The sequence below is a fragment of the Chelonia mydas genome, chromosome 19, assembly GCF_015237465.2.
Source record: "Chelonia mydas isolate rCheMyd1 chromosome 19, rCheMyd1.pri.v2, whole genome shotgun sequence".
Taxonomy (NCBI): Eukaryota; Metazoa; Chordata; order Testudines; family Cheloniidae; genus Chelonia; species Chelonia mydas.
The window spans coordinates 90,441-103,583 of record NC_051259.2 but is presented as its reverse complement, the minus strand read 5'-3'; the positions used below and the strand labels follow the sequence as shown (position 1 = coordinate 103,583).

The 13,143-nt window shown below is 39.5% G+C and overlaps 1 protein-coding gene across 3 annotated transcripts in view; it reads right to left on the bottom strand.

The window, feature by feature from the left end:
• Positions 1 to 11,423, bottom strand: part of LOC119563996 — a 371,151-nt gene extending 359,728 nt beyond the window's left edge. For 2 of the 3 annotated variants that reach the window (XM_043532011.1, XM_043532010.1), the window contains exon 1: positions 11,026 to 11,404. In XM_043532011.1, coding sequence (XP_043387946.1) covers positions 11,026 to 11,036 — 11 coding nt within the window. In that variant the 5' untranslated portion in view covers positions 11,037 to 11,404. Of the gene's footprint in view, positions 1 to 8,205; positions 8,491 to 11,025 lie in introns of all 3 variants that reach the window. The other variant, XR_006286514.1, reaches the window with a different exon arrangement.
• Positions 11,424 to 13,143: the final 1,720 nt, after the last annotated feature.

Sequence of the window (13,143 nt, the reverse complement as noted above, 5' to 3'; positions counted from 1 at the left end):
TTTCTTATTTTTAAAGGTATACGGACAAATATATATGCAAATTCTCGTACTTCTCATGCCATTTCCATAACACTGACAAAAGAATTTATAAAAACAAATTCCTATACTCCAGAATAAAAGAAAAATGTATAGAAGACTGTATTCATTCTGAAGTTCCTATTTCCCTTAATTTCTGGAATCCTGTATAAACCTAAAGCATGCGTCCTGCCTTGCCTTGTTTCATTTCAGACAGCTGAAACATATAGGGTCTGCTTACTGATACTAGCAAGATATAATTGTTGCATTAAGCCCAGAAATGCTTTTTAAAAGCTTCTTTTCACAGGTCTTCTAATGATGACCTTTTCCTTAAATTTGTGATGGTTTCAACTGGCTTTTCGATTTTCTGTGTAGCTATAAAAGGCAAAACACCTCCTCCTAACCCCATTAGGATGAAAGCTGAAGATTTTATTATTCATTTTTAATAGGAAGAAGCTAAAACTCCCTCAAGAAGTGTAAAAGGTAGGCTCTTGATGTATCAGATACTGAGAGGTTGCCACAAAGTCATGCCTTTCATAGACAGTCTGATAAAGAGCATACTTTGTAAGAGAAAGAGAGAGGTTGTCTTTTTCCCCCATCTTTTTAAAACAAAAAATAATTAAATTTCAATTTGATAGGTCTCATTTTATTCACTCTTATTAGCCTGCTGGATAGTATTTAAACAGAGGATGTACCATCAACCTAAAATACAGCAAAATGTTCAGGCCAAGACATTGTCTCATGATAATTGTCTGTTAAACAGTAACAGCACACTACATAAAGGTAACTAAATATAACATATCCCTCCAGCATTCTGTAGTTTATAATTGCAAGAAAACCCCTGCTGCAGACAGTGTCATTATCCAAAAGACATTAACATCAATATTAGTATCAAACACCATCTGGCAAAGGAGACTGCAAACTGAAGCAAAAACTAACTGAAAACCTGGTCGGCATAGTGGCTGACTGGCAATAAAAGGAGATTTCCAGAAATGCTGCCCTGTAGCTGTTACGGAAGAGGGCGATGGTCTGAGATGGTGAAGCACGGAGCATTGTCTAAGCACTGAGCATTGTCTGAACCCTTTTTTCTCAGCAAGGGGTTGCCACCCTCAGGGGAGTCACGAAAGGCACTGAAAATTAAAATTTTATTACAATCTGAAGCAGAAAAAAAAACCGTCACTCCCACACACACCCTTACCCTTCAAGTATTTTCTGTCATCCTCTTGAAACACAAACAAATTATATAAGAGTATCATTATCATTTGATTCACTTTTAGTAAGGGTGAGTGAACATTTTTGACTTTGCATAATGGATCACCAACCTGAAAATGTTGAGAGATACTGGCCTAGAGTCAAAGTCACAAGCAGAGTATGGACAAATCATTAGAGTAGCTTAATCTCTCCATGTGTGAAAGAAAAAAAACAACAGACAAGAAAAAATCCAAGTTTAACTCTACTGACTACTGTTAAATGGCAATTCCATTAATTTAATTATACATCGGCCAATTACAATTTTATCAAAAAAAACATACAGATTAACACCACCAATGCTAAACAGTTACAGAAATGTATGCCTAAATTTAGCTCCATACATGCATACTAGGCACATAACTAAGTGGCCTAGTTTTCATAAGCCCCGAATACCCGGTAGCTTGCATTAACTGCAGTGATCAGTCAGGGAAGGTGCTTGAGCCAGAGACCTTCGCTGTAAGGAAGAGGTTTTTGGAAGGCCATTCTCCAAGAAGGCTCTATGACTCTGAAACCCACTTCCCCCCTTGGTTCACCATAGCCTATAATCCAGTCATGTTATCTGCTTATCTCCCAGGCATTTGAGAAGGGGATGATCTATAGGTGCCTATGGCAGAGAGGAAACAAGCAGTCATTGTTATAAGGGATAGTATTGGGAAACTGCCAATGTCAATTGTTGTTTGCAGGGTTGTTATAGCCATGCTGCTCCCAGGTTATTAGACCGACAAGGTGGGTGAGGTAATATCTTTTATCGGGTCAACTTCTGCTGGTGAAAGAGACATGTTTTCAAGCTACATAGAGCTCTTCTCCAGATGAGCTAAGAGCTCTGTGTAACTCGAAAGCTTGTCTCTGTCACCAGCAGAAGTTGATTCACACAGTCAACCTGTGGAACTCCTTGCTAGAGGATGTTGTGTAGGCCGAGGCTATAAGAGGGTTCAAAAAACAACTAAATAAGTTCATGGAAGATACATTCATTGATGGCTATTAGCCAGGATGTGCAGGGATGGTGTCCCAAGCCTCTGTTTGCCAGAAGCTGGGAATGGACAACAAAGGATCGATCAATTGATGATTACTTGTTCTGTTCATTCCCTCTGGGGCACCTGGCATTGGCCACTGTTGGAAAACAGGATACTGGGCTAGATGGACCTTTGGTCTGACCCAGTATGGCCATTCTTATGATTCAGTAAAAGATTAACTTCACCCACCTCGTCTCTCTAATGTCAATTGTTGTAACACTACCCAGAATGCAGGTTAGGCCCGTTAATGGAATTACAGTAGAACCTCAGAGTTACGAACTGACTAGTCAACCACACACCTCATTTGGCACCAGAAGTACACAATCAGGTGGCAGCAGAGATGACAAAAAAATAAAAAAGCAAATACAGTACTAAAAAAATAAAGGGAAAGCAGCATTTTTGTTCGGCATAATAAAGTTTCAAAACTGTATTAAGTCAATGTTCAGTTGTAAACTTTTGAAAGAACAACCATAATGTTTTGTTCAGAGTTAAGAACAACCTCCATTCCCAAGGTGTTTGAGGTTCTACTGTACATTGTTTATAAATTTGAAAGAACATTTTTTAAAAAGTATCAATAGCTAGAAGATGGCCAGCAACATCACAAGAATAGGTGGTCTGATACCACGGTGATGGGTACCAGGGAAGAACAGAGAGATCAGACAGAGTATAGCTTAGATTTTCTCTTTTCACTTAGAATTTTTCCATTACGTGGAACTCTCACAACAGTAAGGTGTCAGGCTCCACAGCAGTTCTCACCAAGCATCGCAAACAAGTGAAAAAGAACTTCAAAATGACTGAGTCATACTGTACTCCAAATCCAGCCACTAAGTGCTGGGAATTCCAAGTGTCAACAGAGCAGTTTCCCTGTATTCACCCACCCTCCATCATGGCATGTGCTCAAAAATATCCAGAAGACAAATATTTTTCTGATTGCTACCCAAAAATATTTAGCTCAGTGAACACAGACAATCTTCATGCTATCTGGGATGCATCCAGCGTTAGAAAATAGCCTTTTCTTCTGTGTATTTGTACACTACATTGTAGGAAGTATTTCATAATTTGTTGTGTCACTAAACATTGGGCTATATTTCATTTGTTCTACTTATTTAATACAGCTGACATTTTCATTCTGAGATCAATATGGTCATAACTATGTTGAAAATTATAGCGTAAATTATAAACTATAGTAACTTTATTTACTTTTTTTTTTTTTAAAGTACCATAAAAAATTATTCTCAGGCAGGACCTAATCAATGTTATAGACTAAAAATATGCCACTCTGCATGAAGCTATAAAAAGATTAATGTACTTTTTTTTGGTAAGAAATTAGTAGCTTAATGAAGTGGATAAAAACGCTGTCACAATTTTTATTGGCTCTAAATTGCGTAGTAGTGGAGGTACAGTAAGTGCCTAACACATAATGACATAATGAGTCATGACTGGAGCTGGAAGGCTAATTTACCCTTAACTGACACATAACCAGGGAATTAACATCACAGTAGTTTCAAGCCAATATAAGATACATTATTTAATTTCACAGCAGGTTTTAAACAGAACTGTTAAATGTAGGAATATTGATCTATTCTTCTGTGAAATTATGGAATTTGGATTTTTTTAAAAGTACATCTTAAATTCTTGTTGCTCCAATGACATTTCTTTTCACAGCATCATGTGTTACAAGTGTATTCAACACGCCAAGTTTGGATATGAACACTCCCTGTGCATCAGTCATTATTCAGACATAAGAGGGTTTGCTCAAAAACAAAAAATGAACTAATGCTAAGTTTATGAAGTGAATACTACCAAATATCTGTGAGTCTGTTATAAACAACTTCACGCCAAAGACTATCACTTGGAAGATACCGTATGTGAACAAAAATACACTTATGAGCAAAAAAGTGATAACTTTCAAAATCAGAAACATCTTGTCAAACAATTGATGGGAGAAGGAAAAACGGACAGCAAAGGAGCTGAACTTCCAAGTAATAAAGCAGCAAGTGACATTTGGTTACATAAACTCTGTCTCAGGCCTCACTGATGTTTCTTATTTAAAACTTCTTTATTCACAAACAATCTACTTCCTAACTGAATCTGGGAAGAGTCTATGAATATTAAAGCAAGGGTATCCGGATTCTGTATCCATATGTCCATCACGGAACACTCTCTCCTGTTTCACAATGACTGCATCATTATAAAATTGCTATTTATAAAGGTATACAACTGGAGATAGAGATATAACAGCTGACACCATATATACATGGATAGTGTGGGTTTCATTCAGGACTCAACTGCTACACCAAGTTAAGAACCATTATTTGAGTTTAAATCTGGCTTAAGTCACAAGTAAAATTAGCAGTTTTTCCATCCTAGCACATAGTGGACATTTGTCCTCACATCAATAACCAAATAGTGCAGCATGAGTGGCAATGAAACTCAGGAGCAGTCAAGAACTGGAATGACAAAGGGTTCAACAAGTCCAGACTGAGGTGTGTTAAACATACCTGTGGTTGTGGGGGGAAAAGAGCTTGACAGATTTACCTTATTCTAGGTAATGTTACAACTTCTATACTTTAAATAGCACAAAATTCACTAATTTAAAATACTACTGTCATAAATATAAAGGGAAGGGTAACCATCTTTCTGTATACACTGCTATAAAATCCCTCCTGGCCAGAGGCAAAACCCTTTCACCTGTAAAGGGTTAAGAAGCTAAGGTAACCTCACTGGAACCTGACCCAAAATGACCAATGAGGGGACAAGATACTTTCAAATCTAGACGGGGGAGGAACAAAGGGTTCTGTCTGTCTGTGTGATGCTTTTGTCAGGAACAGATCAGGAATGCAAGCCTTACAAGTCCTGTAAAGTTACTAAGTAATCTAGTTAGAAAATGCGTTAGATTTTCTTTTGTTTAATGGCTTGTAAAATAAGCTATGCTGGAGGGAATGTGTATTCCTGTTTTTGTGTCTTTTTGTAACTTAAGGTTTTGCCTAGAGGGATTCTCTATGTTTTGAATCTGATTACCCTGTAAGGTATTTACCATCCTGATTTTACAGAGGTGATTCTTTCAGCTTTTCTTTAATTAAAATTCTTCTTTTAAGAACCTGATTGATTTTTCATTGTTCTTAAGATCCAAGGGTTTGGGTCTGTGTTCACCTGTACCAGTTGGTAAGAATTATTATCAAGCCTTCCCCAGGAAAGGGGGTGTAGGGCTTGGGGGGGATATTTTGGGGGAAGACGTCTCCATGTGGTCACTTTCCCTGTTCTTTCTTTAAAACGCTTGATGGTGGCAGCATACTGTTCAAGGACAAGGCAGAGTTTGGGGAAGTTTTAACCTAAGCTGGTAAGAATAAGCTTAGGGGGTCTTTCATGCAGGTCCCCACAACTGTACCCTAGAGTTCAGAGTGGGGAAGGAACCTTGACAACTACATATGTATTTTGTACCCTTAGAGTGCCTGATCCTGTAAACACTTGTGCACAGAAGTAACTTTATTCTTGCAAGTAGTCCACACACTCATTTTTGTCTCTGTTTATTGCCCAGTTATCTCACAGTCCTTTGCAGAAAGATGTTTGTTGAATCATTTACAAGGATTCTGACCAAAAAACCCAAAACAAAACAAAAAACAGTAACAGAAGCCTAAATAAAATGGTCCAGAATAACTTACAGAATTTTAGACATAACATTAATGTTAATGGGAAAAAACCTTTCCCAATACAAACTGTATACCACAGAGCAAATGTCTGTTTCTGATGTGCCTATCATCAAGCTGTCTGGGTTCTCTGCCCCCACTAACATTCTCTCTCATTCACAGTTTATATTCAGTTCAAAACGCAATAGTGCACCTGCTGTTTATACAATTTTTTCTTCACTGGTAGCCTTAAAAAAAAGTTGTGCTCATTTACACACACAGTAAAAGAGAATAAAAGCTTAACAGTTATGGGGGATACTTGTAGTTGCAGAACAAGGGTGATGAGACATGTTCAGCACGAGAAACTGTGTTGAGATCTCTAGGCCACCTAAATTGTGTCTCCCTTTATAATGCAGAGTAGAAACGCCTAACATGATGGGTACGAAGAAGAAAACATTCCTTAGGCAGAACTCTATATTAGGGCTGTCAAGCGATTAAAAGGGTCAATCGTGTGATTAATCGCTCTGTTAAACAACAGAATACCATTTATTTAAATATTTTTGGATGTTTTCTACATTTTCAAATATATTGATTTCAATTACAACAGAGAATACAAAGCGTTAGTGTGCTCACTTTATATTTTATATTTTTCTATTCACTTAATACAAGTACTGTAGTGCAATATCTTTAACATGAAAGTTGAACTTACAAATGTAGAATTATGTACAAAAAAAAATAATTGCACTCAAAAGTAAAACAACGTAAACCTTTAGAGCCTACAAGTCCTCTCAGTCCTATTTCTTGTTCAGCCAACCGCTCAGGCAAACAAGTTTGTTTATATTTACAGGAGATAATGCTGCCCACTTCTTGTTTACAATGTCACCTGAAAGTGAGAACAACCTCAGCTTTCTCATGGCACTGTTGTAGCTGGTGTCACAAGATATTTACATGTCAGAAGCGATAAAGATTCATATGTCCCTTCATGCTTCGCCTACCATTCCAGAGGACACGTTTCCATGCTGATGACGGGTTCTGCTCAATAATAATCCAAAGCAGTGCGGACTGATGCACGTTCACGTTCATCATTTAAGTCAGATGACACCAACAAAAGGTTGATTTTCTTTTTTGGTGGTTCGGGTTCTTTAGTTTCTGTATTGGACTGGTGCTCTTTTAAGACTTCTGAAAACATGCTCCACACCTCGTCCCTCTCAGATTTTGGAAGGCACTTCAGATTCTTAAACCTTGAGTCAAATGCTGTAGCTATCTTTAGAAATCTCACATTGATACCTTCTTTGCATTTTGTCAAATCTGTAATAAAAGTGGTCTTAAATCGAACAACATGTGCTGGGTCGTCATCCAAAACAGCCATTAACATGAAATATATGACAGAATGCATGTAAAACAGAGCAGCAGACATATAATTCTCCCCCAAGGAATTCAGTCACAAATTTAATTAATGCATTATTTTTTAATGAGCGTCTTCGGCATGGAAACATGTCCTCTGGAATGGTGGCCAAAGTATACGAATGTTTAGCATACCTGGCATGTAAATACCTAGCAATGCCAGCTACAACAGTGCCATGCAAACACCGGTTCTCATTTTCAGGTGACATTGTAAATAAGAAGTGGGCAGCATTATCTCCCGTAAATGTAAACAAACTTGTTTGTCTTAAAGATTGGCTGAACAAGAAGTAGGACTGAGTGGACTTGTAGGCTCTAAAGTTTTACATTGTTTTGTTTTTGACTGCAGTTATGTAACAAAAAAAAAATCTACATTTGTAAGTTGCACTTTCATGATAGAGATTGCACTACAGTACTTGTATGAGGTGAATTGAAAAATACTATTTCTTTTGTTTATCATTTTTACAGTGCAAATATTTGTAATAAAAAAATAATATAAAGTGAGCACTATACACTTTGTATTCTGTGTTGTAAATTGAAATCAAATATTTGAAAATGCAGAAAAAGATCCCAAATATTTAATAAATTTCAATTGGTATTCTATTGTTTAACAGTGCGATTAAAAATGCGATTAATCGTGATTAATTTTTTTAATCGTGAATAATTTTTTTGAGTTAATCGTGAATTATCTGTGATTAATCAACAGACCTACTTTATATACATGTATACTGTGCTTGCGATCGTCTCTGACAAAGAAGTCGTCTGCAGCAAAGTAAGTTGCTATAAGTGATCAAGTGCCATTTCCTCCTTGCCAAATCATGTGAAAGCAAATAATAAAAAGAACCTACTAATTTCCAAATACTACACATCATAAGTTCTTAGAGTGATTTTTCTCCTACCTGAGAGATGACCAACTCCGAAGAGTTTTGTGGACGCCAGTAGGTGGTACGGGCTGAAGATCATGGAAGATTTCTGGCAAATGGGAGTCAGGCTGGGTCAAGACACACTCCAACACCTTCTCAGCTCCATAAAGCCCACCTCTTTCTCTATTCTCCCAAGATGACACCCCTGCCGCCTTCTCTTCCTACCAGATTCGAATCCTCAGGGTGAAAACTCTCCGGAAAGGATAGGGGCGGGAGGAGAAGTGAGGTGTGCTGGGATTCAGGCCAGTGGATTAGGAGGTACTGGAATGGAAAATAACATCAAGGTGGCATGGCTAGTGGAGAGCAGCAATAGGCACTTGTCCCAGGGTAGGGAATGAGCAGTAACCAGTAAGGGTAGAGAAAGGTACTGGAAATAATTGTATTCAGCTGCACTGTTCTAAGGATCAAGATAGGAAAACTTACAGACACCGCTGAGCTGATCTTTTGGTACATCATCTTAGTGTGCAGATGGCACTGAGAAAATCAACTTGATGCAGAAAGCGGAGGAGGACAACTTCAAAAAAAAAAAAAAACTTACTGGAAAACTCAGACATACTACAATAGTGCCATCTAGTGAGAGAACAAGGAACAACAAGAATAACTCAATCAAAGCAAAAAGAAAAGGAGTACTTGTGGCACCTTAGAGACTAACCAGTCTCTAAGGTGCCACAAGTACTCCTTCTCTTTTTGCGAAAACAGACTAACACGGCTGCTACTCTGAAACCTGTCAATCAAAGCAAGTAATAGTGTACAACATTAAATGGAAGTAGTTAGAAAATTTAAGACAAATATTTCCTATCATGGACAAAAACTAGGATTATAAAAGGTTGTATCTGTGATTTTTAAGAGTTTGGTGGAAGATCTGGGGTATGGAGGGAATGGAAAGTTATATTATCTATCTATCTATATAAATATCTATATCTACATCTATATATCAATATATAAATCAAAATAAGAACAAGGTCCCTTGGACTTATTAGAGAACCAAAGCGCAAATTATTTGAAGAGTAGTCATCTATGCCCTTCTGCAGACACACCTAAAGAGATGGGTGGATGGTGAAACAGTGCATTTTTTAAAAATAAGATGAGACAAGGACATGCATTCCAACAAGAGGACTTTGACAGATGTTTAGACTGTGAAATACTCAGACTGACAGGACCCTTTTCAACAGACAACCTTGTAAAGCCAATGCGGTCTTAAACTCAGAGCAGGAGGTTAGAACTCCTGAGTTTTAATCCCAGCTCTCACACTGACTAGATGTATGCCTTTAGTAAATCAACTTCTCTGATCAGTTTCCTTACAAGGGTGAGGGGCCAAACAAGGGTGAGGGTGAAGGCACAGATAGTGAGATACCACATATCTCTCAGGGTGTTGTGAGGATTAAATATTTGTACAATGCTTTGAGCTTGCCAAATGTGATGTAAGTGATTAGAATTATTAGTAAAATAAACACATATGTGATGGCTGCTACTGTCAAAACTTAAGTGTAAATAGTGCATTTTAGAATGAAGTACTGCAGAAATGGATTAGGATGAATGGCAGCAGTTCTGGCCACCAGATGGCCAAAGCATTTGCTAGAATTCTGCATATTAGATTAAAAAAAATAATCACAAAATGAGTGTTACAGTAGTAATGAACAATAAATATGTGGGCAACCAACAAACACATCAGCCATATTATATCAGCAGCAATAATCATTTAATGCAAGTGCCCACAGTATTTAGCGCCCAGACACAAATATATGCCAGATAAGTATATTTGCTCTTTAAACTCCACATAAGGAAAAGGCAAGCTGCTGTTTTTTCTAGTTCCTAGTGTTCTTGTTGCAGGTTCCTTTCAGCCTGATTAGTGAATGCAGGCCCCAAGCACACTCATTTAATTCTCTCTTTTAATCCTCTCAGTTATGTTTGCTTATAATTTACTGCCAAGAAACGTCAATAATTCAGAGTTATGGTTGCCTAACATTGTCTTGTGCCATTCTTAACTCTCTGAACACCATGAAATACAAAGTTAAGATTATGTCTCCCTCACCACACACCCCTTACAACCTCAACTCACCCTCAGCCTTTGAGCAATGCCCAAACCCATGCCTGTCAGATATCACAAGACTGTAACTTTCCTAGACTCTGTAATATTGGCTGCACTTGAGGCAAAACTTCCTAAAGAAGCCCTTATAGAAAGCAGGCTTACGTACTGTGCACACCAAACATTCTCAGAAATCTGCCAATGGCAGGACTTGAACTCATGCTATTTGGTGGTGCTCAGGTTTGAAGTTTATTGCTTGTTTCTCTAAACCACTGAGTGCCTCTGATAGGGTCTGAATTCCTCTACACCATAAGTTGCTACAACATACCAGATTTGAGAAAGCACGTGCACATGCACAAATCACTCTCTGAAATGCTTCCTAGACGAGTGCCAATTTACAGAGCTGGAGAGACCCTCCAATAGCTTCTCTGATGTGAAACTGGATGCTGGGCACTAGCAGAGATCAACACTAATCAAGTAATCTCAGTTTAGTGTAGATTAGTCCCATAATTTGAGCCACAAGTGTGTGCACAAGTACCATGTGTCCAGACTGAAATATGGAGCCATACTGGTGTTTCTTCCCTTCTTCCCAGCCTTTTAATATATTTTCTTTCTACCCCTGCTCACGCACCTCAAACGTACTTTGTTTTATTCCATCCAGTCCCTTCTTGCACTATACACCCTGGTCATTCTGGCTTCAAGCCCAGCTGCTCTTGAAGCTTCACCCTCTCCTCTGTCCTAGTAAATGCAAAGCAACAGTGACAACTCACCTTAGGAGCATGTTTTCATCTTCCTGTCTGGGCAGCCCAGCAAATCTCTTATTGTCTCTTTCCCATCACTTCCAGCAGGGATGTCTCCTGCCTTAAATAAATGGGAATCCCCAGATTAGTACCCAGGCCGCAGACCTGCCAAGATTAGGGCTGCTCCCTCCATGCACGAAGCTCCCTAGCCCTGAACAGAGGGACCCTGGGCCTATTCCCCACATCTCAGGACGAGAGGCAGGAAGGCCCTTCCACCGGCCCACGGGGAGCCCCCCTCTCGGGAGGCCTCAGGACACATGGAGGAAGGAGTCTGGGTCTCCTGGCTCGGCGACAGACACAGGGCCGGAGCAGGGTGGCTTGGCAAGCTGCTCCCCTCACCCTGCCTGTCTGGGAGCCAAGGCAGGAAACAGAAAGCAGGGAGGGGGAGGTCAAGGCAAAGGGGCACTTGGTCAATAGCAGAGCAGACTCTCTTCGCCTCTGGCGGTCGGGAGGAGGTACTACAGGCAGGATGTCCTAATGCCAAAAGCGTGGGGATTATACCAGTGTCTGATGCTTGGCATCTCCAAGAAGAGCACAAAACGGGTGCACCTTTACACACCTCAGGGTTATCCAGCATGCTAAAACACTCAGTGAATGAAAACGCTCTAATCTTGTCTGTGTTGCAGCTTCTCTCACGGGTTACACCACTGCAGAGGCTCACAATTCTCCTGGTGTACAAACCCCTTAGGGCTGCTTTGCTTGCAAAACATAGCTCAGGGTGTTACTTTCTATGGTGGGTCGGGGAATGAAGCAGTTCCCTTGGCCTCCTTCCTCACTAATGATTCAGGGTGTCAGACTTCCTGTGGGTTAGAATGACAGTTCCTAAGCACAACAGGCTCTTTGTTATCTTGCAGAAAGAGTTATGGGAGATGGAAACCAAAATGTCAACGAACAGGGTTGTTAGAGCAAGGGAAACCTTGAGAGGGAAACCCAAAAACCTGCAAAACCAAGACATCAAACAGCTTGGCTTAATTTACACTTTGATTGGAGAAGTCCACTGCCTGTTTGTAATATGTTACAGAGATTGTTGAAGTTTGTATTGCACTTTAGTAAAGTGGATAGAAACCATGGAGGAAGGGAAGGATGTGGTACTCTCATGACCAGCCTCTTGCACTAATAGTTCAGGTATGCAAAGTGGGAGACCAGGTTGATCAGCAAGGAGAGCCTAGAATGACCTCAAAAGGCTGACAGCACCCAGCACATTAAACAAATTGGCTCTAGTCAATTTAGAGATGTTATCTGGCATAACACTGTTAGAAAGAAAATAAACACAGAGAATGTGAACACTGTAACAGAGGTCTCATGTAAATTAGAGCTGGAGTGTAATCTTGTGGATAAGGCACTGGAGTGGGACTCAGGAGATGTAGATTCAATTCCCATCTCTGTCAGAGACTGCCTGTTGACCTTAAGCATGTCACTTCACCTCTGTACACCTCAGTTCCCCATTTATAAAATGGAGAAAAATATTTTTTTCCTCTCTCTTTTATGTATTAACCCTATACGCTCTTTGGGGCAGGCACTGACTCTTATTATTTCTATAGGGCACTTATCACATTAGGGACTTTAGGCACTAAAGAAAGTTATTAATTCTCAACAGTGGCCTGAATTTTTATTTTGTATTTATTTATTTTTGACAGCTCCTCCACCTCTCTCTCCAACCAAGCATTACATTCTCATAGGTTTTTAAAGTTGGCTTACACCAGCTTCTCCTCCTCCAGTCTACCTGCCTTTTCCTCCCTCATGTTCCTCCAGCTCTCTTATCTTCTCCATTTTCCTACTTCCTCTGCCACCCTGTGACTCAATTTAATCCACCTGGAAACGATTATAAACTAGCTCCTCCTAGTTAGTCATTAGAAACCATATGGTCTGAAAGCCTCTAAAAGCAGGGCTTGAAATTCAGGAAAAAGGTACCTACCATTAAATACAAAGCGATTAATCACAACAGCTGCATCATTCTACAAACCCAAGGCATCTGTCCCCATGCAGTCTGACTGCTCCATTTTCTCTCTCCCTCCACCCCATTGAATTTTAGGACTTCTTCCCCCTGCAAGGATCTGCAAATCCTCTGTTATCCTGCAGTTTCTCTAC